This window comes from Eptesicus fuscus, chromosome 20 (genome assembly GCF_027574615.1).
Source record: "Eptesicus fuscus isolate TK198812 chromosome 20, DD_ASM_mEF_20220401, whole genome shotgun sequence".
Lineage (NCBI taxonomy): Eukaryota > Metazoa > Chordata > Mammalia > Chiroptera > Vespertilionidae > Eptesicus > Eptesicus fuscus.
Window position 1 is genome coordinate 39,536,790 of NC_072492.1, and position 21,674 is coordinate 39,558,463.

The 21,674-nt window shown below is 55.2% G+C and overlaps 1 protein-coding gene across 2 annotated transcripts in view; it reads right to left on the bottom strand.

The window, feature by feature from the left end:
• ABCC3 (ATP binding cassette subfamily C member 3) overlaps positions 1–21,674 on the bottom strand; it is a 38,092-nt gene that overhangs the window by 12,274 nt on the left and 4,144 nt on the right. The window contains exons 2-20 of one of the 2 annotated variants that reach the window (XM_028128637.2): positions 16,020–16,196; positions 15,547–15,672; positions 15,192–15,329; positions 14,321–14,446; positions 14,044–14,105; positions 13,274–13,405; positions 11,714–11,905; positions 9,386–9,563; positions 9,142–9,303; positions 8,584–8,676; positions 7,235–7,438; positions 6,978–7,124; positions 6,477–6,564; positions 6,042–6,108; positions 5,687–5,813; positions 5,435–5,611; positions 1,625–1,792; positions 1,145–1,337; positions 67–187 (exon numbers count right to left, since the gene is read on the bottom strand). In XM_028128637.2, coding sequence (XP_027984438.2) covers positions 67–187; positions 1,145–1,337; positions 1,625–1,792; positions 5,435–5,611; positions 5,687–5,813; positions 6,042–6,108; positions 6,477–6,564; positions 6,978–7,124; positions 7,235–7,438; positions 8,584–8,676; positions 9,142–9,303; positions 9,386–9,563; positions 11,714–11,905; positions 13,274–13,405; positions 14,044–14,105; positions 14,321–14,446; positions 15,192–15,329; positions 15,547–15,672; positions 16,020–16,196 — 2,678 coding nt within the window. The remainder of the gene's footprint in view (positions 1–66; positions 188–1,144; positions 1,338–1,624; positions 1,793–5,434; positions 5,612–5,686; positions 5,814–6,041; positions 6,109–6,476; positions 6,565–6,977; positions 7,125–7,234; positions 7,439–8,583; positions 8,677–9,141; positions 9,304–9,385; positions 9,564–11,713; positions 11,906–13,273; positions 13,406–14,043; positions 14,106–14,320; positions 14,447–15,191; positions 15,330–15,546; positions 15,673–16,019; positions 16,197–21,674) is intronic. The other variant, XM_028128636.2, reaches the window with a different exon arrangement.

Sequence of the window (21,674 nt, forward strand, 5' to 3'; positions counted from 1 at the left end):
CACCTGGCAGGGCTTGGGGAGCCCTGACCCAGCTTCCCAGGAGGCTGCGCGCTCCCAGGAGCTCACCTCATAAACTGCTTCTGGACCTCATATAGGACTGGCTCATTATCCATCAGGTCTGTGTGGCTGCTGAGCGTGTCTTCAATCAGCAGCACCTCCTCATCGTCTGCCTCCTCCAAGGCTGCTGCTGGGTGGGAGGAAGGAGACAGAGGTCTGCTAGCTCCCTACAGGGCCCATCCCTACTTCAGTGAAGGAGCCTGAATGGACAAGCATGAGCTAAGGAAGACGAGAGGGGTTGAAAGGGCAGCAAGAACAATAACGACAGAAATAAGGGACCGATTTTGTGTTGGAAGAGGAAAAGGGCAGCAAGAAAGACTTAGGTGAGACCAGAGGGGAAACTTCCCACCAGGGGCTATAGAGAAAGGGACTCAAGTGTAAGGGTTAGGAGCGTGGGCTCTGGAGTCAGCCTGGCTGCGCTTCCATCCTGCTTCCTCACTGCATGGCTTTAGGCAGGCATGGGAAACCGGGATAATAATAGTACCCACTTCATCATGTCGTTGTGAGAATTAAAGGAATAGATGTGTGTCAAGGGCTTAGCAAGGGGCAGAGCCCTCAGTGAATGCTCATACAGCAGCAGGCAAGAAAAGCCAGGGAAGGCCAGTGAGCCAGCCCAGAGTGTGGGGTTGGGGAGCTGAGACTGGACGACAGGGGGCGAGGATCAGGGGTGTCCCATGAGCCCAGGGACTTAAATATGTTCGATGAGGACAGGAATTTTGCTATTTGTTCACTGCTACCTCCCAGTGTTTAGAACCGTGCCTGGCCATAGTCATTGCCCAATAAATATGTGTTCATAAGTAAATGACATAGGCACCAAACCATGTATCCAGGCAATAGCCTGGGCCCTTATGTCCCTTTGACACATGGGAAAACGGAGGCTCCGAGGGTGCCCAGTTAGGGAAGAGGAAGAGGAGGGACTGACGACATCCAGTTCCCTTTCCCTCCTGGTGATGTCTGACCATCACACAGCGGGTCCAAGTTCCCCGGAACCTCCCTTGCACAGCCTCGGGCCTGTCCACAGACGCTCAGAGACCCCGAGGCGGGGGAGATGCTGGGAGGGTACAGGGATATGGAGGGCCAGGGGTACCGGTCCTGCTGTTCTCCTCCTGGTGCTCCTCGCCCTCATCCGGGGCGTAGTTGTGGAGGAAGTTGGCAAAGGAGCCGTTGCGCTGCAGGAGGGCTGGGTACGTGCCCACCTCAGACACCTGCCCGTCAGCGAGCACGACGACGAAGTCTGTCTGGGGCAGGAAGCTGATGCCGTGGGTCACCAGCACCCGAGTCTGGGGAGAAGGCAGGGGGCTGTCACTCCCACAGCCCTTAGCACACCCCTCAACCATAGGCACAGGGCCCCGGAGTGAGTGTGAGGTACCCATGTGCCAGGGAGCCCGGGCAGGCACATCAGGGACTCACCCTGTGCTCAGCACAGCTGGCTACTGAGCTCCCATCCCACACTCCTGCTTCTCACATCCCCACACCTCCAAGTCTCACCCAAACCCCTTGGCCTCCCACCAGTTCTCTCCTAGGCCCTAGATCTCACCTTAGCCCCTTAGCCTCCCGGAGGCCTCACCTTGCTGGCCAGCACACCTTCCGGCCCGATGACCTTGTCAAAGATATGCTTGGCCACGTGGGAGTCCACGGCTGACAGTGGGTCATCCAGCAAATAAATGTCGGCATCACTGTAAACGGCTCGGGCCAGGCTGACCCGCTGCCGCTGGCCCCCAGACAAGTTGATGCCCTGGATCGGGGAGAGAGGAGGGGGGTGGGTCCTGGGAGGAAGGGGGTCAGTTAGGCACAGGGGAACAAGGGCCCTGTCCATTGTCGTTCAGCCAGGCACGCCTCTGAATTCCCATTTCACATGCCTGGTCCTGTCTGTGAAGCTGTGAGGTCCTGGGGAAAGGGTGGTGGCTCTCAGAGTCCTCCTGGGACACGTGAGGACATCCTGCTCCCCTTGCCCCATCACCCTGCCCAACTGGTTCCCCCGCCTGCCACCCTCTCGCTCTGGGAAGCTGGAACTCCCCAGGCGGTCCCTAGCAGACCTTTGACTCTTCTGTCACCCAGACAGTTTGCAGGTGACTTTCCTAACCATGAGCTCATTTGGTCCTCAGGTCATTCCTTCCAGGGAGGTGTTGTTAGCCCCACTTTCTAGATGGAGAACTGAAAGCCCGAGGTGGTAATGACTTTGTCCAAGTTCCGGAACAATTAAGGTCAGAAGCAAAGACAGAAACCCAGCATCAACCCCAGAATTCATCAACCCTGACATCGTTCAGGTGCCAGAGGGGAGGTAAGATCTCTCCTTAAACCCAGGAGGGGGAAACTGATGCAGACAGCAGCAAGGCTGGGCCCAGAGGGCAGACCCCAGGGGTACAGCCTGCTTTCCTCCCACCAGCTTTCCTCATTCCTTCCAGCCCGGCTCTTAGGGGTACCCCGAGAAACTGACCCCTGAGGCAAGCAGATGTGGGAGCTGGAGCTGGTGGGGAGAATCAGGTGCGGTGACTGAGGCATGTGAGAATGCCTGCATTCAACCAAGCAGTCTTTCTTGAGTGTCTACTATGTGCTGGGCCCTAAATTAGGTTTGTGTGTGGGGAGGTCAGAGTGGGTCCAATGGAGATGGGAAGGAGGAGTTGTGTCAGAGAGGAGGAGGTCTTCTCTGGGTTCCTATGACCTTGGACTCCTACTTTCCCATCCCCTCTGCTCAGGCTCAGGTCCTCATCATTCCTCCAAACAGCCAGGAGGGCCTTCTCACTGGGCCCTGTGCCTTTGGGTCCCTCCACACTGCAGCCAGAGCAGCTTTTCAGCTGTCCCAACTTAAACCCTTCATTCACAAATTGAATATCAAGATAAATAATGAGCCCTGGCCAATATTCTCAGTGGTTAGAGCATCAGCCCACACTCAAAAGGGTCACAGGTTTGATTCCCGGTTAAGGGCAGGCTCAATCCCCGGCCCCAGTTGGGGTGGATGCAGGAGGCAACCCATCGATGTGTCTCTCTCACATCAATGTTTCTCTCTCTCTCCCTCCTGCTTACTCCCTTCTACTCTCAATAAAAGTCAATGGAAAAATATCCTGGGGTGAGGATTTAAAAAATAACAATAATAACGAGTGCTGGCCGGTGTGGTTCAGTAGGTTGGGCATCATCCTGTGCACCACAAGGTTGCCAGTTTGATTCCTGGTCAGGGCAGATGCCCAGGTTTCAGGCTCATTCCCTAGTCGGGGGCATGTAGGAGGCAGCTGATTGATGTCTCACTCTCACATCAATGTTTCTCTCTCTCTCCCTCTCCCTTCCTCTCTCTCTAAAGGATCAATAATTTAAAAAAGACAAATAACAATGGTACTGGATTATAATCCATTGGATCAAATAAGAATCTTGAGCCCAAATTGATATAAAGAAATAAATGAATAAGTAAAAAAGACAAAGGAGGAGAAAGCTCTTTCTTAGCGTCAAATGCCAACTAATAACTATAGAATGAACGGAGGTAGAAAGTTAGTATTTGGCAAACATCATAGTAAACACTGACTCAGGCGAGACTCATCAGTGAAAGTTATGAAATAAAATGATCAATGAAAAGACATGCCCTCAGTCAAGTGATCAAAGTTAATAAATTGACATCACGTGCCTCCTAATGCGGTGCACCGAGGAGGACATAATATTACTCCTTTAGTAATTCCCCCCAAAATATACAATGTGCATCTAACTGTGTTCAAATTGAGAGACATTCTACAAAATAACTGGCCTATACTTTTCAGAATTGTCAAGGTCCTAAAAGACAAAGACTGAGGAATCATCCAGATTGATAGAGAATAAAGAGATATGACAAGTAAATGCAATTCATGATCCCAGATTAGATCCTAGCCCAGGAAAGAAAATAGCTAAAAAAAGACATTTCTGGGACAAATGATGACATTTGAGTACAGACTGTGAATTAGTAATATTATATCAATGTTAAAATTTCTGGATTTTGATCATTCATCAATGGTTATGTAAGAGAATGCCACTGTTTTGAGGAAATACAGGCTCAAATCTTGAGTATTAAAAACAAAACAATCCAGTGTGGCTCAGTGGATTGAGCGTTGACCCATAAACCAAGAGTTCACTGGTTCAATTCCCAATTCCTGGTCAGGGCACATGTTCAGGTTGCGGGCTCGGTCCCCAGTGTGGGGCCTGCAGGAGGCAGCCGATCAATGATTCTCTCTCATTATTTATGTTTCTGTCTCTTTCTTCCCCCCTTCCTCTCTGAAATCAATAAAAATACATTTCTTTAAAAAGAGCTAAAATACTTAGAAGAAAGCATAGGGGAAAGTTTCATGACATTGGATTTGGCAATGATTCTTGGATATGACACCAAAAGCATGGGTAACAAAAGTAAAAATAGATAAGTTGGATTATATAAAAAATAAAAACTGTGTGTCAAAAGACACAACAGAATGAAACGGCAACCCACAGAAGAAAATATTTGTAACTCATATATCTGATAAGGCGCTAAAATCCAGTACAGTAATTCCTCTCTTATTGTAAGTCACTATGACTTTAAGCTAAATGACATATAACGAAACCAAATGATATAATCGATGTAAATAAGAGTTAAGTTCCTACAGCATGTCATCATGTCATAACAGAATAACACTGAATGAAATAACATTATTTGGGGGCCTCCTGTATCAACTCAACAAACGAACAACTTGGTCAAAAAATGGGCAGAGGACTCAAACAGACATTTCTCCAAAGAAGATATACAAATGGCCATTAAGCACATGAACAGATGCTCTGCACCACCACACCCCATTAGAATGGCTACCATCAAAATCCAAAAACAACCCCCCGCCCTCCCAAAAGCCACAAGTGTTGGCCAGGATAGGAGTTGGAATCCTTCTCTGTTTCATTCTTTCCCCCTTAGCATTAATCTAAAATATTACATATTTTACTTATTTATCTTGCTTAGTGTCTCTCTCAGAGATGTGGGACTGGTGGAGTCACTACTGTATAATATTGCCTGGGGTATAGGTGTGTGTTAAAATCTGGTGAATGAACGAGTGTATAGATGAACAGATGAATGACAAGCTCTCCTTCCTCAGCTGTTAAGTTCGGCTCAAAAGTGATGCTTTTCCTTATGCAGTATTCCCCCTCCCTGCCCTCCCTGTCCCCTGCACAGGCCTTCAGCCTGGCGGGCAGGCATTCTACAGCCCCCACCCGTTCACAAGTTGGCCTCTCCCCAGTAACGGATCTGTTTCCCCAGTGCCTAGCACAGAGCTGGACATGATATATTTACATGAATGTGTGAATGAGTGAATGAGTGCATATATGGGCCTGGGCTGGGCTGGGCTGGGCTGAGGTGGGCAGTTGTATATGCTGACTCCCCAGGGGACGGGAGGGGACCGTGTACCTTCTCTCCAATCTCTGTCTTGTCCCCACCAGGCAGCACCTCCAGGTCGGCTAGCAGGGCACAGGCCTCCAGGGTCCGCTGGTAGCGCTTGGGGTCCAGGGCTTGGCCAAAGAGCACATTTTCCTGAAGAGTGCAGTTCTGGATCCAGGCCTGCTGGGGCACATAGGCCACGGAGCCCTGGCCACAGGAGAAGCCCACAGTTACCTGGGGGTTCGCCAAGCTCCCCTTCCCAGGAGTCCCTACCCCACTCACCTTCACGTACACCTGGCCTTCCAGCTTCTCCATCTCTCCCAGAAGGGCAGACACCAGGGAAGACTTTCCACAGCCCACGGGCCCTACCACGGCCACCAGGGCCCCTTTTGGCACCTGGATGTCTATGCTGGGAGACAGGAGCCCAGTCAAAGACAAAGAGCAGGTTTTTGATCCCCAACCTTCCACCTGGAGACCCAGACCCTTCCTTCTTCCAGACACCGCCCTGGCCGGTGGAGGCTCTTCCTGCTTTCCAGGGCAAAGACTTGGGGGTAGGGTCGGGGGCAGGTTTTGCTATTTATTGATCTGAATTTTGGCCCCCTTTAGGCAGCTAAGAAGGGATGGGAGAAGCTGGTACCTGTGCAGGGTTGGGGGCAGGTCCTGGGCCCAGGTGAAGGTGCCATTGTCTATAGTGACTGCATAGCCTGGGAGGGTCAAGGTTTGCAGGGTCAGGGGAGTGGGGCAAGGCAAGGGGGAGGTGGGGAGGGAGAGGCACGGGGAGCCCTGGGGAAGGGGCCAAGGGGAGAAGGCAGGGAAGCTTGGAGCATAGTGAAAGAGACAGGAAGTCCTGGGACAGGGGCACAGGGAGCCCCAGGGAAGGAAGGAGAGTGGGGGGAGCCTGGGGAGGGATGAAGGACAGGAGAACAGAGAGAGGAGGGCAAAGGCAGGCATAGAGTTAAAGATATGAAAGAGGAAGAAGAAAGGGGGTCACGAGAGAAAAGTTGAAAGCTTGGGACAAGGATTTTCTGGAGCAGGGCCGCTATAAGAGCAGCCCAGGCAGGGGTGTCTGGACCTGGGGTGATGGTATTTCTTTCCACACACTGGGGGTCAAGTTCATCTTGGGTCAGGAAATGCTGGATCCGTTTCAGAGACACGCTGGTCTGCAGGAGGGCGTGTGTCAGCCCCGGAAGCCATGCCTTTTCTATCCCCCTCCACTCCCTCTTACACTCGCCTGGCCCTCAACTTCCGGGGCGTGGACAGGCCCCCTGAAGGCCCAGACACTGGGGGCCCTCCTGTGACTGAGTCTTCCCTGGCTCCCACTGCCAAAGACAGAGTCCAGGTTGGTAAGAGGAGGTTGTCTCCAGAGCTCAGGTTTCCAGGGACCCGACCTGACCTCCCTCTGACCCCAAATGACCCCTGACTCTAATGACTTCATTCAACTTTGAACAATGTCTTCATAATGTCGGATGGCCCCCTCCTGATTCCAGTAACTCTCCTTGATTGTCCCCTGCACCCAAGTGACCCCAACAACCTGCCCTCGCTCCAGCAGAATCCCCAGCCCCACTGGGGTTACCTGGGTCAGGCCGCTGATTATCTGGGGCAGCATGCTGAGGGGGTTCTTTAAGATATTGAACAGGGACACGGACACAAAGGCCCTCTCAGCATCCAGCACGTTGTTTGGGTCCACAGACACGTACACCCAGAGGGTGATGAGGGTCACCTGGAGAGCAGTGGGGGCGGGTGTCAGGGTGGGGTGTGCTGGGCCCCGAGGCCTGGGCTGCCCAGGTGGGAGGTGGGAGACGGGAGGCCAGCCCGGAAGGAGAGCCTCACCAGGAAGGGGGTGCAGATCCAGGTGAAGATGGATATGGCGTGGAGGTAGGCAGCCTGGCGCAGCAGCCGGAGCTCACTGTGTCGGATGCCCTCCACCTGCTGCAAGAAGCTGGGTTCCCAGGCATACAGCTTCAGCACCTTGATGCCACCCAGGATCTCGCTCATCAGCTTGATGCGCGAGTCCTTGAACTTCATTTGTTCTACCTGTGGAAAGCGTGGCAGTGGCGAGCTCCACTCCCCAACCCGGACCTCTACCCACAGGGGCTGGGACCTTCCAGGCACTGGCCCGGGCTGCGGCCAGCGGGCTGCTCACTGTTCCTCCTCCCGCCTCCCCGCGGGGCCTGTGCTGCACCTTAGCCTGGAAGGCCCAGCCCAGTCTCCCCTCTCCTCCCGACAAAAATCCAGCTCCAGCCTCGGTACCCGTGTCGTGGTCCCTCCCAGGCAGCATCCTCTGTCCCCTCCCCTGGGACTCTAGGGCACATTGTACTTTCCTTTAGTCCCCAGCGAGATCCTGTCCCTAATCTAGGGCACAACCCCTATTTGTTGAGTGCCTACTATGTGCCAGGCCACATGCTAGACGTGGGGCAGATAATGATGAACAACTCAAGCAAGGCCCCGGCCTTCACGAAGCTGACCGTTTGACGGGGAGGCAGGTCGGGAGCAAACAATCACCTAAATAAATGCTCATTAAATTAGTATGCGTGCTCTGAAGGGAAACAACGGGATTCCGTGAGAGTCTGGGAAACCAGTTTATGTTGGGAGGTGGGAGAAGAGAAGGAGTTGGACAAGCAAGGGAGGGACAGCATCCCAGGGAACAGTATGTAAGGTGGCCCAGAGGCACGCAGAGCTCGGTGCTTTAGGAGAAATGTAAGAAGGCCAGACTGGCTGAAATTTGGCCATATCTCAGGGGGTAAGGGCTTTCAAGGTGAGCAGGGAGGGACCCGGTAGGTGGTCCCAGGAACTTTGTCATTTATTCGATGTGCAGTGGGAAGCGACTGAAGACGTCAACACGTGTTTGCCAATAAAGGACTGGATGACTGGCTAGTCTCACTCAGCACAGGGTGGCAGGAGAAGCGCTCATTAGACCAGAAGATGCAGGTTCAAGTCCTAGCTCTGCCTGACGCGGGACTGCCATCATCTCTCTGGGCCTTGGCTCCTCAGCTGCATTTTTCCTAAAACCCTGTCAGGGTTGTTGTGAGGCCAGAGTGAGCTATGGTTTGTGAACGTGGCTTGTAGCCATCCACAGTGACTCAACAAAATAACCGAGGGGCCCCAGGTTCGTGAATGCCCTTTCCCAGCACCGAGCCAGGTGCTCCAGGCAGAAGCTGCGCACCTGTTACAGTGCCCACCTGTAAAGTCCGCATCTTCATGGCCACAACGCCATTGATTGGGATCAGCAAGACCATGAGGGCGACGCCAGCCAGAATGGAGGGACCCAGTTTCTGAGGAGGCACAGGGGGATAGATAAGACAGATAACCAAAGTGTATACGTAGACAGAACCCAACAGATAGAGGCTTATTGATCTGAAACATGGAGATGGAGCCTAAAAGACTTTGCACAGATGCAGTCAGCCATCAGATAATGACAACAGACAGGCACAGACAGGCAGACACAGGGATGTCCCAGGAGGGCAAATACAGTCAGACAGTGACAGTCAGTCACACACACCCTGCTTCCTCGTCCCTCTTTTCTCCCCTGGGATCTTTGAGAAGGATAATCATCCAGGTTGGAAAGACTTGGTTGCAGACACTAGCATCCTCCCAGTCCTGACCCCCACCCCAAATACCCAGGGAAGCCCTTGTGTCCATTAGGCAACCCCTCCACTGACCCAGGTAACCCTCCCTCATCCTTTCTCAGCGAGGTCAAGGTCAGAGGAAGGGAGCAGAAGTCGGGCTCTGAGAATCACCTGCCAGAGGAAGTAGATGGCCAGGATGATCTGCAGAGGTCCTGACCACAGCATGTTGAGGAAGGGGGCAACGTCCATGATGCGCTGGGCATCCACTGACATGAGGTTGACCAATTCTCCCACCGTGGACTCACGTTTGACTGAATTGGTGATGACCAGAGCCTGCAGGTAGACAGCAGGTGATGAGCTGCTCCCCAAGCCAGGCTCCCCAGCACCCCCACCCCCGTGCCTTGCTCCAGCTGACCTTCCTGTAGATGACACCTATGATCCCCGTACGAAGCCTCAACCCCGTCACAAAGATGCAGTGGTAATACTGGTGCAAGATCAGAGTCTGCATCACGGAGCACACGAACATCAGCCCGGCCACCAGGAAGCCCCACCAGGTGGGGGCCGTGGGGTTTGAAATAAATCTGATCAGGATGCTGCAAGGGCAGAAGAGAAGCATGAGGGTGGGGAGAGAGGGTTCCCCAGGCTGCTCTCTCTACTGCCCTCCCCTTTCCCCCTCAGCCTCCACTCTGTCCCCTGCTCTGAAGCCTCTCAGGAGGGGGCTGCTGCCCATCCCCCCAGACCCGGGGGACTTAGCCCAGTGCTGCCTCAAGACCATGACTCTCCATCCTTGCCCCCTTCTGCCTTCACCTCCTTTTCTATCTACTGTGGCTCCCACTGCCCCTTCCTTCTATCACTCTCATCACCAGCCTCACCTGCCTGCCCTTCTTGCCTGCTTGGACCACATGGCAGGAAGTAATGCCACATGTTCCTGGATTTGCCTTTCCTGTGTCTTCTCAGAGCCTACTGCGTTGACCATACAGACTCTTGCCCCTCAAATCCATCCTCTCCAACATCGGCCAGCCCCAGTGCCCCCTGGTGACCTTCTCCAGGGCCCTACCCACCTCCTCTTCCACAGCCCTCCTTACTTCTCTAACCTTCTGACCCCTCCCCCTCTCTGCCCCTCTCAGCAGCTACTCACTTAACTCATCCACTGAGAACTCCCCACCAACCTTCGGTCCATGTGGCCAAGACTCAACTCACCACCTCGCCCAGTGCCCGGCCCCCTCCTCCCACTGAGTTCATCATCTCAGCAAAAGACCCATCGTCCTCCAGTCACCCCAGCCAGAACCCAGTCACCCTTGACACTTCCCTCTCCCTGGCACACCACCCCCCCTCTCCCATCTCCAGAGTCGCTTTGGAATCCTATCTCATTCCCGGCCTGGACTCTCACCTACCCTGGTTGGCCCGCTTCCACCTGGCCACCTGCCCTACATCCCCCACACTACTGGCTGGGAATCCTTCCAAATGCAAAGCAGATGCCCCTCCCAGGCCGCAAATCTTTCAAGGATCTCCCTCTCCCTTTGTTTTTTTCTGCCCCTCCCTCTGCATTCCAGCACTTAGAAACACCTGGAGTTCCTGAGTCATGCTGTCTCAGGCCTTCGCAACTTCCCCTCCTTCCTCACCTGGTTCACTAACCCCTGCTTGTCCTTCCAAGTTTGATAACCTCTCTGGCCTGCAAATGTCCCTTGCTCCTTCCCAAGCTGGCCTCTTCACCCATCCCGGGGTTGTCCAGACACTTACAACACCTCTGCCCGCATTGTGCTCTAATGGATTTACACACTGGTTTCTCCCATAAGACATGAAGACCATAGCTCGTTTGATGTCTGCGTCCCTAGCATCTGGCACCATGTCAGTACCCTGGGGCTCAATAAATATTCAGTGAGTAAATGAGTGCCTGAATGGAGGGGCAAGGAGTTGGTGGCTCGGCAGCTAGGCAGCACTCTTTCCCACCCCCCTCATGTGAGAGCTCCTTCAAGCCCAAGCCACTCTGTGACAGATGAGAGAGCCTAGCATCTGGAGAGAATGCTGTAGCTGGAGATCAGAGCCCAGCACTCAAATCCATCTTTATCAGCTGGGTGCCCTTGGGCAAGTCACTTCACTCTCTGAGTTTTTGCTTCCTCGGTTGTTATTTTTGTTTATTTTGTTAATCCTCATCCGAGGATATTTTTCCATTGAATTGTAGAGAGAGTGGAAGGGAGGGGGAGAGGCAGAAAGAGAAACACCGATGTGAGAGAGGCACATTGATTGGTTGTCTCCTGCACCCAGGGGTGCTGGGGAGGAGCCTGCAACCGAGGTACATGCCCTTGACCAGGAATCAAACCCAGGACCCTTCAGTCTGGGAGACAATGCTCTATCCGCTGAGAAAACCCAGCTAGGGCCGTGTGTGTGTGTGTGTGTGTGTGTGTGTGTGTGTGTGTGTGTTTTAAATTTAGTTTTTTGCTTCCTCGTTTGTAAAATGGGAATAGGGACACTTTGTAGGATTTAAAGAATGTTAATGCATTCGACAGGGAGCCCGGCACACAATATGCACCTGGTAAATACAAGCTGGATGCGAATGGGGAAACTGAGGTGAGAGGCACTGCCACTGCCTTAGGGCACCCAGAAAGTGGAGAGAGCCCCTTCGCTTCCTGGGCTGGGGCTCTTTTCACTACATGTCGTCCCATCCTCTGGGCTCGGTCCTCAGGGACAGCCCGCCGTCCCCCGGTCCAGGGAAGGGCTGCAGCAAGAGGGAGGGTGGTGAGACCTGAGCAGCTGCGGGTTGACGAAGGCGAGCAGGTCCTGGATGAGCATGAAGCAGGTGCTGATGATGAAGCCGGGGCCAAAGGTGACCAGCAGGGCCTGCAGGAAGGAGGGCTCCCGGGGCCTGGGCCGGCCCCCCAGCAGCTCCTCATCCTCACCGGACACTGTCTTCCCAGGTGCCGCGGCGGCCTTGTGTCTGGTCAGGGAGGAAGGAGCAGTGGGTAGGAATGGGCCCCATGAAGCCAAGCCCCTGGGGTGAGTGAGGAGAAGAGGGGAGCTGCTTTCTTCTTCTTCTTTTTTAAAAAAAATATATTTTATTGATTTTTTTACAGCGAGGAAGGGAGAGGGATAGAGAGTTAGAAACATCGATGAGAGAGAAACATCGACCAGCTGCCTCCTGCACACCTCCTACTGGGGATGTGCCCGCAACCAAGGTACATGCCCTTGACCGGAATCGAACCTGGGACCTTTCAGTCCGCAGGCCGACGCTCTATCCACTGAGCCAAACCGGTTTCGGCGGGAGCTGCTTTCTTGACTTTCAGGACTGGGACGGGGAGGGGCAAGGTGACTGTCCAGGTAATTCCCCAGGACACTCTGTCCTCCGGTGCTAGAGGGGGTATGAGTGGTACCCTAGCTGCTACCTGAGGACGATAACCCAGCAATGGCCAGCCTCTGGCTTGCTGCTGCCACCCCAGGGAGGATGCTGAGAGGGAAGGGATGCATGGGCAGGGAAGGCTAGCGGCCTAGTCACCGGGGAGCTGAGCAGGGAGGGGGTAGAGGTGACACGGAGATGCCAGAGGAGTGACCACGCAGACTGGGGGTCCATAGGGCTTCCCAGAGGCTCCCAGCCACGGAAGCCACAGCATTGCTGACCGAGCTCAAGCCTGTGGCTCCTCCGACAGCCCGGGGGTAATCAGGGCTCTGACTGAACACGCACTGGGATCCTGGGGAGGGGCCTGTCCCAGGGTCAGCAGTGGTAGGGAGGGAGGACTCAGAGCCCCAGCTCTCGGCTGGGCAGGAGGCCAGAGATGGGTTTCCTGGTGGGAGGCTGCCAGTGGGAGGCTGCCAGTGGGAAGGCCCCTCAGCTGAAGGGCCATCTTCTCCAGCCCCTGCCTCTCCTGAGGGAAGTCCCTGGACTCTACCCTTCACTTGGGCCTGGTGGTGCAGTGGTGAGAACAGTGGGGCCAGACAATTGGGTGTGGATTCCAGCTCTACCACCAACGAGGGGACGTTGGGTGCTCCATTAAGCCTCTGTGCCCCCAGCTGTAACGAGGAGACAACAGAATGCACAGCGTAGGGTTGCTGGAGATTGAGTTCCTCTCCGTGCTCAGGGCCATGCCTGGGGTAGAATCAGTGCTCCGAAAGTGGCAGCCATTCTCTGGCCTCAGCAGAGGCGGGGAGAGCTGGCCCACCCAGGCCCAAGTGTCCCACCTCAGGACCTCCTAGCCCTGCTCTTCTCCCTACCCTCTCCCTGCAATCATCCCGGGTCCAGCAGCCTCCCCTCAGGAGACCAGGGTGCATGAAGGGGCCGGGTGGAGAGGTGTGGGGACTGGGAGGGCCTTACTGTGCTGCCTGCTTTTGCTGCTTCTTCCAGGCCTCCAGCAGTCTCTGCACCACCAGCTCAGAGCGATTCTCCTTGTTCAGGGACCAGAGGTCCTGATCTTCCAGGGGGCGCCGGTAGCCAAGGATGGCCAGCCTGGGGCAGGCAGATGGCCCCACAGGGGGCAGAGTTTAGCAGCCTGGAACTAGGACCAGGGTGTCCAGAAGGAAGGGGGTCCCTAGGGAGGTGTCTCCTTTATTGCCACAGTGAGCAGGCTGGAGGCCACTGCCTCCCATCCCAAGTTCCTCTCTCAGCCCCCTTCTCTCCCTCTTCCCCAGATGCGCCATTGGCCCCTGGGTCTGGTGATGAAGTGCATGCTGGCTGGGGCCCTCTTCAATGCTGCAGGGTTAGCGAGCTGTCACTCAGGTCACAGACACAATTATCCTGCTCAAGCCACTCTGACAGGCGGCCAAGGAGATGACAGAAGAGCGTAGAGCTAATTAAGGGTTCCTTCTAGCCCCTGGGCCTGTCCTCGCCACCTGCCAGACGCAGGGCTGGCCTGTGGCCTGGAGCCTGGGCCAGGCCTGGCCTTTGCACGCAGCCTCCAGCCCAAACAAGCAGGCTTCCCCATCCTCTCCTGCCCCAGGCCACTGAGGAGGGGGTCTGGGGTAGAGGGGCCAGCCAGGCCCAGCTCCGCAGGCCCTTGAACTTCCAGCCTGCTCCCCTTCCTCCCTCTTACCCCCTATCTCCTGGACCCCTCCCTCTGGCCCAGCCTAGAGGAAGAACCAACTCACTTTGTGAACCACCAGAAAGACAGGCGGGAGAGGAAGCCAGCGTCCGTCTCCGGGCAGGGGTTCTAGACGGTAAGAGTGGAATGGGGGAAATCAGGAGTGCCTGCCACCCTCTCATGGCGGAGTAGAGGGAGGAGGGCCCCTCGCCCTCCAGCTCCAAGCCCAGGTGGCACGTGGGGAGATGACCTGGGCATGGAAGGGACTGGAAGTTGCTGGGAAGGGCTGGCTGAGGGCCGAGCGTGGAAGCTCCACTCCCGCCCAGCCTCCGTGGGAAACTCACAGGGTCGACGTTCTTCGGGGAGAAAAACGGTGGCTTCTCCCTGAAGCAGGACAGGATGAGGGCAAAGAACACCAGGGCGAAGTAGATGTAGAAGGTAGTGAAGCGGAAGGGGTCCAAGATCTTGCCCTGGGGGGACAACGGGGAGGAGCATCAGAACGCCAGGCTCCTCTGGGGGGAGGGGGGTCATGAGGGGGCCCCTGTTCAGTGAGGACTTGCCCTGCCTCAGGCGTTGTGCCAAGCACCTCCCCCGCATCACCTTGTCCAACCTTCCTTGTCTCCCCTACAAGGTAGGAAGTCTGCGACACCTACTTTCCAACTGAGGAAATGAAGCTCCAAAAGGCTAAAGAGTTTGCCTAAGGTCACACAGAGAATAGGGGATTATTCCAAGCCACCCCTGAGATGGAGAAATGGGGAGATGCTAGATTGCCTCCCAGGGTTCCTGCCACCTACCATCAGCCCCACCGCAGATCAAGAGGAAGGCCAGGAACGGAGGAAGGTGGGAAGAAAGGGGAGAACAAGACCATGGGACTTCCAGGGGAGCCAGAACTCTCCACGCCTGTGTGTCACCTCACAGAAACTGGCCATGGAGGCTACAGAACAGCCCCCTGCGCTCCCATGAATATCCACCAATGGCCCCATTCCCCTGCGTTACACTGGTCCTCAGCCTGACCCCCCTTCCCCGTTCTGTTCTGCTTCCCAGCAGGGATACAGCATGTAGAGAACAACACAAAAAGGACTGAACTCAGTCCCAGAGGAAGTCCTGGGAGCCAGGGAGGGGCAGAGGGGAGGAGCCTGGGACCAGCAGTGACCTTGACCCTGAGTTCACCTCCCAGACAGGTCTGGATCGGCAGGTGCCCCTCTTTCTCCTTACCTCCACCATGGCTGAAAGGATCTTGGAGCGGAAGGGGATGATGGCGCAGACCACACACAGGAACCAGAAGATGATGAGGACCCCCGAGGACTGCACCCCCTGCAGCCGCTCGTACTGGATCAGCAGGGTGGCCAGCAGCTGTGCGGGGAGGGCAGGGGAAGCGGGGCTAGAGCACACACATCTGGGCTTGCCTCCCTTCCTCCCCCTCCCATGGTCAGATGTCTGTGGGGTCACCCCCATCCTCTTCCCACTGCTAAGGTGTCCAGGTTCTCCTCAGAGCCCACGGTTCCCCTACCACAATCCCACAACCCACTGGAGACCCTCCCCGACTCAGCTTCCAGGGCCCCCCACTGACCATGGTGACCCCCACCACCAAGGGGGTGACAAAGAAGACGGGGGCGGGGGCCCAGCCGTGGACCAGGCCATGGAAGGAGTAGAAGAGGTCAGCCCAGGAGACGCACCACAGCAGGACACCCAAGACCTACAGAGAGGGCACAAGTTGGCGCGGACATGCCCAGAGGTGGGGACGATCACTTCTTGCTCCTGAAGCTACCGGGCCGGCCTGGGCCTGGCCCTGAAGGCTGGAAGCTTCTCAAGGGTGGGAGAGCCCTGGCGGAAGCTTTGCTTGCACCTCCCCAAGCAGGGACTGTATCAGTTGGCTGCAGACTCACTTGGCAAGCTGCCATGGCCAGAGCAGCTGGTGGTGAGGCTGGGAGGTCCTGTCTAGCTGCTGAGGGTGGGGGAAGGGACTCATTCAAAAAAGAACCCCCCCACCCCCCGCTTCCCGGGGCCCCAGCCCCACCCGCAGGAGAGCCCCGAGCCCCTGACCGTCTTGAGCCTGGAGAGGGTGGAGAGGACGATGTAGCCTTGGTGGTGGTGCCGCAGGTAGAACAGGTAGCAGGGCAGAGCGGCCCACAGGTAGATGCAGGGGACCCAGGCCAGCAGGGAGTTCTGGAAGCAGGGAGTGAGGTCCGGGGTGTCTGTGTGCAAGGACAGGTTGGCGTCCTGGGGGCAGAGGGGACAAGTCAGTGCTCTGGCCGCCTTCGGCAGCATTGGGCTCTCCCTCCAGGGCGGTGGCTGGGCCAAAGAGACACTCCGTGCGCACGGGGTCAGAAGGCGTGTGAAGATGAGAGAGTAAGTGTGCCAACAAGCACGTGTTGTCCCGAGTGTGAGCTCTCCTAGGAGGTCCTGGTTGCCCCATTTCCTCATATTCTCTCCCTCTCAACTGCGGTATAATTTAAGTACAAGAAACTGCACCCATTTAAAGTCCATGATCCAATGGGTTTGACAGGTGTACACAACTGCCAAACCACCGCCCCAATAAAGACGGAGATTTCCATCCTCCCACAAGCTCCCTTGTGCCCTTTTACAGCCCGTCCCACTGGCAACCACCGACCTGCTCGCTGCCATTCTAGAGTTCTACTCGTTTTCAAATTAATTTTTTATTTTATCAGAACAACCTATGCACATAGTGGAAGATCCCACTTTCTCTCTAAGCCTTTCCCAAGAAGGGCCAGAGAGCTTCCCCGAGATTTCATGCCTCTCCTGTAAAATGAGGGAGGCCGTCCCCCACCCCACCCACCTCCCTGGGTGGCTGTAAGCTCAAAGGAGCAACAGGATGCGGAGAGAGCTTTGTACATGACCAGGCCTGGGGTGACCAACCATCTTGGTTTGCGTGGGAGTGTCCTGGTTCTAGCACCAAAAGCCGGGTGTCCTGGGGAACCAGTGAGTCCAGACAAGACCCCCCCCTCTTGTCTTGGACTCTAACTCCACCTAAGAACTTTTTTGAAAGAGATGGAAGAATACACGCAAACACGTATTTTACTGAGATTGTCTCCTCCAAGGCCATCAATCAACTCATCTTTTTTTCCTTTCTTGCAAAGAATTAGATGTTCTTTACAGAAAGCTCAGAAAATATAAACAATTTTTTTTTAAAAAAACCACCCACACAAAGAAAAAACAAACAAAACAAAAGTAAGTAATAAAACACCACCCGCAATTTCATCTACCTAGAGACAACTGTTAACCCCTACCTTCTAATTGAAAATAGACCTAATTATCATTTTTATTGTTTGTCAAAGTTATACATGCACATAATTTAAAAAGTCACACTGTGAAAAAGAAAATGGTACCTTGCCTCCCCACTCGCCCCTTTAGCTCCTTTTCCCAGGGTAAATACGTTCAAACGGGCTAACTTTCTTCTGGCATCTACTGCCATAGTCTAAGCCATTCGCTTTGGCCATTATTATCTGATTGACGATGATTTGATAATCACTATTTGCTTTCCCTTTGGAAGGTGAGGCGGTCCTAGTCTCTTGAGCGTCCTCACCCTTCCGGTGTAGAAACATCACAGAACTTCTGTTAAATAAATATTCCAAGTTGACACTTTTTGACCGTGTGTATGTTGTTCATTGCAAAGTTCAATACAAGCGGCTGTACCTCTTTCGAGTGGTGTGACCGTGGGGTTGAGTGTAAGGACACCCCGTCCTCTTTACTGCCTAGTGGTCTGTTGTGTGAGTGGACCCACGTATGTATGCATTCTACTGTCATCTCAGCGAGCCCTTTGAGCCCAGCCACTTAGATGCCCTCAGGGAGCCTGTCCACAGCCACCCCTAACGCAGACGGCTCGATCTCCAAGCCTGCAGTGCGTGTCCCATCTCTCTAGGCCCAACCTGAGCCTCACCTCCTACAGGAAGCCCTTCTGGGGCACCCCAGCCTCCAGAAGGGTTTTTCTTTGCTTCATCCTGCCTGGCCTTGGCAGCCAGGTAAAGGTCCCTTATGTTTCAGTGGTCATTAACTGGCTGGTTGGTTCAGAACAACTTCCGGAAGCAGAGAGGAGGAGCAGTATTAGGCCCAGCTCGCTAAAGAGAAAAGCAGGCTTCCCCTGCTCTGGTAACAGGAGCAAGGACCCCAAGCCTTGTGATGCCAAACTGGGGTTTCTCCCAGGCCACGCCCCCTGTGCCTCTGAACACATCCTCCCTCCTATAGAAACGCGAGCCCTTGAGGACAGACACGAGGCCCTATTCCCTGGCCCACATCCTCCAACTTCCGGCACAGGGCCAGATACGCAGGAGGCGCCCAGAAATGGTCTACGCATTGATTGACAAGGGAACCCGAGTTCAAGGGCGTGACAGGAAATCCCTGCAGGGGTGTGCGAGTCAGTGGCTCTTTGAGGCAGGCGGGGAGTGACCACTGGAAGAACCAGAACCTGATGCAGAGGATCCCGTGAGGGTTGTCCCTTTTGGACCATGGAACCATGGGCGAGCTCCTTCATCTCCCTGAACATCTGTCTCCACGTGTGAGTCATAACGGGAGTGATGACGGCATGCTGGGCAGCTCCCCACAGCACAGTCTCTTGACTCAAACAGGGCAACGCTTAGGAAAGCAGGCGATGGAGCAAGAGGCTGTGGGGACTTTGTTTCGATTGCACAGACAACCTGCATTGTGACAGCAATCAAGAGATCTTGGGGGCGTGAGGACTCAGTGGCTGCTTTGGCCCTCCGGGAGGTCCAGCCTGGGCTCCATTCCTTCAGATAAGCATGTCTCAGCTGGGCAGAGTCCTCTCCAGAAGGCAGCGGGTACCCATCCGAGCCTATGTCCTCATAACTAGGACGTCGATGGGTGTGTTCCATGCAACAAGCCCAGAACTGAACTCCCGCCCATCCCCTCCTCTCCAGCCTGCCCACCTCGATGGAGGGTAACGCTTTCCTTCTCCAAGCCAGATCCTTGGAGTCATCCTTAATTCTTCTCTTTCTGTCACACCCCACATTCACCCCTTCAGCAAATCCTGATCACTACCTTCCAAAGGATCAGGGTGAACTAGATGAGAGTGCTGTAGTCGACTGTTCTTATCTATTAAAAAGGCAACTTCATCTGGGTCTCCTTGATGGATCCAGAATCCTACTGACTCTCTCCGCCCACTCCCCCACCTGCCATAGCCCCCGCTCTGGGCTCCTGCTCCCACCCCTGCCACTTGCCCGGCAGCCTTTTCCAGCACAGCAGCTAGAGGCAGAGCTTTATGAAATCTAAGCTAGGCGACACGCCCATGTTACTGCTCGGTTCTACGCCACCAAGGACTCCCCACGTCACTCAGAGTAAAAGTCAAAGTCCTCATGTGACCCTCATTACCTGCCTCTCTCACCTTTTTGTTGTGGTTTAAATATATTTTTATTGATTTCAGAGAGGAAGGGAGGAGAGAGAGATAGAAACATCAACGATGAGAGAGAATCATTGATCAGTTGCCTCCTGCACGCCTCCTACTGGGGATCGAGCCTGCCCTTGACTGGAATCGAGCCTGGGACCCTTCAGTCCACAGGCCGACACTCTACCCACTGAGCCAAACGGGCTAGGGCTGTTGTTGTTCTTAACCCTCACCTGAGGATATTTTTTTCATTGATTTTTAGAGAGAATGGGAGGGGGGAGGAACTGGGGGAAAGAGAGAGAGAAAAAAACATTGATGTGAGAGAGATACATTGATTGGTTGTCTCCTGCACATGCCCCAACCAGGGCTGGGAATCGAACCTGCAACCCAGGAACATGCCCTTGACCGGGAATCGAATCTGAGAACCTTCGGTGCACGGGCCAACATTCTAACCACTGAGCTCTAACCACCAGCCAGGGCTCTCCCACCTCTTTGACCTTATCTCCCTCCCTCACTCCACAGCTGTCACCCACACAGTTCCCACAGCAACAACAGCTTCCTTAATAATGCGATTACACAGCTGATGGATCTTACTAGTACAAGGGCCCCTGACTGGGCCCTGCGGCTGAAGACCCTGTAGACCCCAGCCCAGCCGGGGACAGGTGGGACTGAGGACCCTAGAGCCCTTTGAGCCAGCTGGCCACACTCGGTCAGGGACTTCCCAGCCGCCACCCCCACCCCAGACTTGCTGACAGCCGATATCATCAGGAGAGTAATTACTTCCTTAATCCTGTGGGGTGGGGGAGAAGTGGGAGAAGGGATCAACTGACAAGTTCCTGTATCTCAGCAGAAATGGGGGTACAGAAAGGGCTCTGATCCCCGTTCGCATTCAGGGACCTCCTGGGGCTAAAACAGCCGCCTCTGGAAGGGCCTGGGTGTGGGGCAAAGCCTGGCTGTGTGTGTGGGGGGGAGGGGGGGACACGTGGCGGGGGGCCTCTATGGCTCACAGGCCCGGCTGGTCTGGCCACTTCTGAAAGGAGCCGTGCCGGCCCACAGCAACTTCGGTCATTTGAGCACCACTGTGTTCCAGGATTATCACTGAGTGTTCACAACACGGAGACCCTCGGCTGGAAAGTGACCGGCCCCAGCTCCCATGGTCTGACACCGGGGCAGGAACCTGGGCAGTCTAGCTCCAGAGTCCCCACCCCGAACCCTGGGTTCTGGGGTCCTTCCTCTATACCCTGTAGGACTCCGGCATGACATCCCGCCTCGGGGATAGGACACGCGTCCAGATCACCTGAAACATGAAAAATCTCCTTTCAGCCCTGCAGCCACCCCCACCCCAGTCACCTCCTTGCTTACAGAGCTGAGGGGAAGGGGCGGCGTGGAAGTAAGAGACCAGCTGGGTTCTGGGAGCCGGTACACTAGAAACCTGAATATCCAGTTAGGAGGAGAAAGCCAATCGAAGGTTAAGCCTCAATTATCCCTCTCCCCCTGCACCGCCCCCAGCTAGAGCTAGCCCCAGGTGGGGGAGGGGACAGGCCCAGCCACCCAGCAGTGGCACACCCAAGTCTCAACCCTCCCCCGGGATCCGGCTCCACCTGCGGCCCCGGGACGGTCCCACCAGGGTGGGGTGGACAGAGCCCAGGCTCCTGCCTCCCAGGTGGGTCAGCGCCTGTTCCTGCCGGGACCACCCTCCCTGGGGGCTGGCCTGGTGCCCCAGAGCACTTCTCTGTCTGGGGGCCAGCACACGGCCTGGGCAAAGTTCCCTCCCAAATGCTACTTCCCTGACTCATTTCCTTCCCTAAGTGAGGGAGCAGCAGGTTGGGAAGAAGCCAGCTTGGGGACACAGGGACCAAATCCTCCCACCAGAAGCCAGGAACTCAGAATTTCAAGCCATCCAACCCCAAGTTCACGGTCCCCAGATGGGATGGAGGCAGGCGATTCTAGGGGCCCTGGAATCTGGGGAGACTGGTTCCTGAGGGAGGAGCTTTGGTGCCCACCTGCCTACCGTAGGGGCCCTGCCAATGCCAGTTTCCCACAGCTTCGCATGCCACAGTCTTTATTTGAGAGTCAAAGTACACTGGAGTCAGTCTCGCCCATTACTCATAAGTTCCGGCAGCCGCCTACTCGGCGAGGAAGCAGCCCAGGAGGAGAAGCCTGGGGAGACAGCGATACCCAGGAGCCTGGCCACCTTCCCCCCTTCCCCAAGCCTGAGGCTCGGACTCCCAGAACCGGCACTGGGCAACTAGACCTGAAGGGGGCCCCAGAGCCCACCTCCATTCAGCCGGAGCCCAGAGACAGTCATTTGTCCATAGTGAGTGACAGATGGGACTAGTTGG